This window comes from Sitodiplosis mosellana, unplaced genomic scaffold (genome assembly GCF_009176505.1).
Source record: "Sitodiplosis mosellana isolate CC-2019 unplaced genomic scaffold, AAFC_SMos_1.0 Smas_scaffold_6015, whole genome shotgun sequence".
NCBI classification, from domain to species: domain Eukaryota; kingdom Metazoa; phylum Arthropoda; class Insecta; order Diptera; family Cecidomyiidae; genus Sitodiplosis; species Sitodiplosis mosellana.
This window is the reverse complement of record NW_022601256.1, coordinates 5,148-7,672: the sequence shown is the minus strand read 5'-3', so window position 1 is coordinate 7,672 and position 2,525 is coordinate 5,148. Positions and strand designations below refer to the sequence as shown.

General features: G+C 40.4%; 1 protein-coding gene across 2 annotated transcripts in view; it reads right to left on the bottom strand.

Annotated features, from left to right (window-relative positions):
- Nucleotides 1–238: 238 nt before the first annotated feature.
- The window catches only part of LOC129573215 (docking protein 3-like), a 4,368-nt gene continuing 2,081 nt past the window's right edge, over nucleotides 239–2,525 (bottom strand). For both annotated transcript variants that reach the window (XM_055453536.1, XM_055453537.1), the window contains one exon: nucleotides 239–2,249. In XM_055453536.1, coding sequence (XP_055309511.1) covers nucleotides 381–2,249 — 1,869 coding nt within the window. In that variant the 3' untranslated portion in view covers nucleotides 239–380. The remainder of the gene's footprint in view (nucleotides 2,250–2,525) is intronic.

The window sequence follows — 2,525 nt, the reverse complement described above, 5'->3', positions numbered from 1 at the left end:
TTTTTTTTATTGATTCATGTTTTGGCTCAAACTACTCTTTATTGGTTAATTTACAATTAAACATTTACATTGAATAGAAATGTCACACTGTTATATAGCTGCTTCAAAATACAAATTAAAAAAAAAATTCTTGAAATCAAAAAAAATTTCATTTATATCTAGATGCGGAAGTAGAATAAGGTCTTCTTAATGTTTTATGACTAAACGATAGTGGTACATGACTAAAATACATGAGTGCTTGTTCAAGACAGTTTTCGATTTATTCTCCTTCTTCTCTCTAATCTCGCTAATGGAAATGGTAGCGATATGCTTACACGTCTTTTATTTGTTGATGTATGGCTAGTGTTTAGTTTATTTTTAGCTTCAATTTCTCATAGAAATCAAACTTGATTGGATTTATTGACAATGGCATAATTGAGGCCATTGAATTTTCGATGATTGACGAGATCGTCGGCGCTAGACGAGGTTCCGATGCCGATTGTATTTGAATCGTTGGATGTTGGTGATTTCGGCGACGAATTGATATTTGTTATTGGTTTTCGAAGTACCCCATATCCCATATGACTGTCGTCGGCCAAACGATATGGCTTCGGTTCAATCGTTGGCTTGCCATTGTTGGTGGTCGACGTGGTGGTGTTGGTAGCGTTGGTTGTAATCGTTGCACAATCGCCAATAATCTCATAATCATTCGATGTGATCGGTTGCGATGTTTGCTTCTTGTATGCCGGCGCTGTAATTGTCACAATGGTTCGATAGTCATTATTTGGATTGATTGGCTTCGCTTTTGGTTCAAAGTTGAGCGTATCGTAGTCGCCATTTTTCTTTCTCGTCGACAATAATTCAGCTTCATATGCAGTCATAGTGACTGGCATTTTGCGAGCCGAACCGAACTCCTTCTGAGATTGCGATCGTTGCCAAACGAATTCGGTAATTTCATCTTCAATTGTGCTCGAATTTTCCGTATGTCGAACATCATTTACGCCCAACGTTTTCCAAGCGCTTGTAATATTTTCGATTTGCTCATAGTTTCGATCGTCGTGAATCATACTTTCGTAGCGGGCCGGTATTCGTGGTGGTTGATCAACGACGGGCGAGTGAACCGGTGATTTTATGGTCGAATGAGATAAATTGCCGTTACTCGGAATGGGAGATGTGGGCAACGGTGGCGGCGGTGAGGATTTCAATACAATCGACGTTGGTTTTGATAGTTCATTTGTGCCAGTTTGGGCCAATGAAACGGGCTCATAGTCCTGATACTTTGATTTTGGCGATGGCTTCGGTGGAACGGGTTTGCCATTATTTTCCGTGCCCGGAATGGATTTTCGTGGCGGTTTCAATGGTGTTATTTTCATATTGGCCGGCGGTATGCTTGATGTGGTCGATGTGTTAATGGAAATATTATTCAATGAATCGGTCGATGATAAAAATCCGTGCAACAAATGACTATTTTGACTCTGTGTGCTATCCGAATAGTTTTGATTTGGTGACGGTGGCAATGGTGAACGTGAGCCAGCCTCCATCGATAGAGCCGCATTAAATTGATGTTCGCCACAGTCTAAACTGCCAATCGTATCGCCGTTGATCAGTTTTTTCATTGATTTCATTTTGGCTGCCATGCACCGGAACACTTCTTGTGGATTTGTGTGCTGAAACTTGAATTCACCTTCGCCCGTATCACATTTTCGTCCCGCTTCAAACGTGAATTTACCATCACGATATCCATACTTTCGAATGTATCGATACGGCCACTGTGTGACCAAAATCACTCCGTTCATATCAAGAAATTTCAATTGAATTTCCGTCGCCGTTAGTTGTAGTGTGAATGTGGTCGGTATGGGTTTATTAGGTTCTATATGTAAATTTTTCTCGATGGTATATTTGAGCTTGGCTGAATCGGCCGTTTGTAAATTTACGGTGAATATGCCATCCGAGTACGAGGTACAGTAGAGATCATTTTCCTCTTCCCTCACCGAATTAGTGCGAGACAGTAGATTTGCTTTGTCATTGAACGCAACACTTTGCAGCGCTTCAATCCATTGCTTCAGATCTGCCTCGTTGAGAGCGAACAGTGTGCATGTTTCGTTTGTCTTTTTAACGATATTGATTTGATTGGTTGGCTCTTGTGTGATTTTTATACAATTTTCCAATGTGACAATCTTCGGATTTTTGTCATCCTCCTTGTCCAATATCTCCAAACGTTCAATGCCATGCCGACTTGCCCGGAATAAAATACAGTGTTTTTGCAGTTTCTGTGGAAAGGCAACGGACAAAGAATACATTTCAATTAGAATGGTGTTAAAATTTTGGTTATGCCAATTAGATAATGGCTAAATAAAAATTGGAATCACATGCACGCAACAGTCGAAACATGAATTGAATACGTAAAATGAAATCCATCGAATGCGATGATCTTCTACGACACCCTGTGATGCTATTTCCTCTCTGCTTTTGACAGCACACATTTCGCAAGCGCTCAGCTAAACACACATTTGGACTTTCACTCACATTCGCAGCAAAGAGAACCA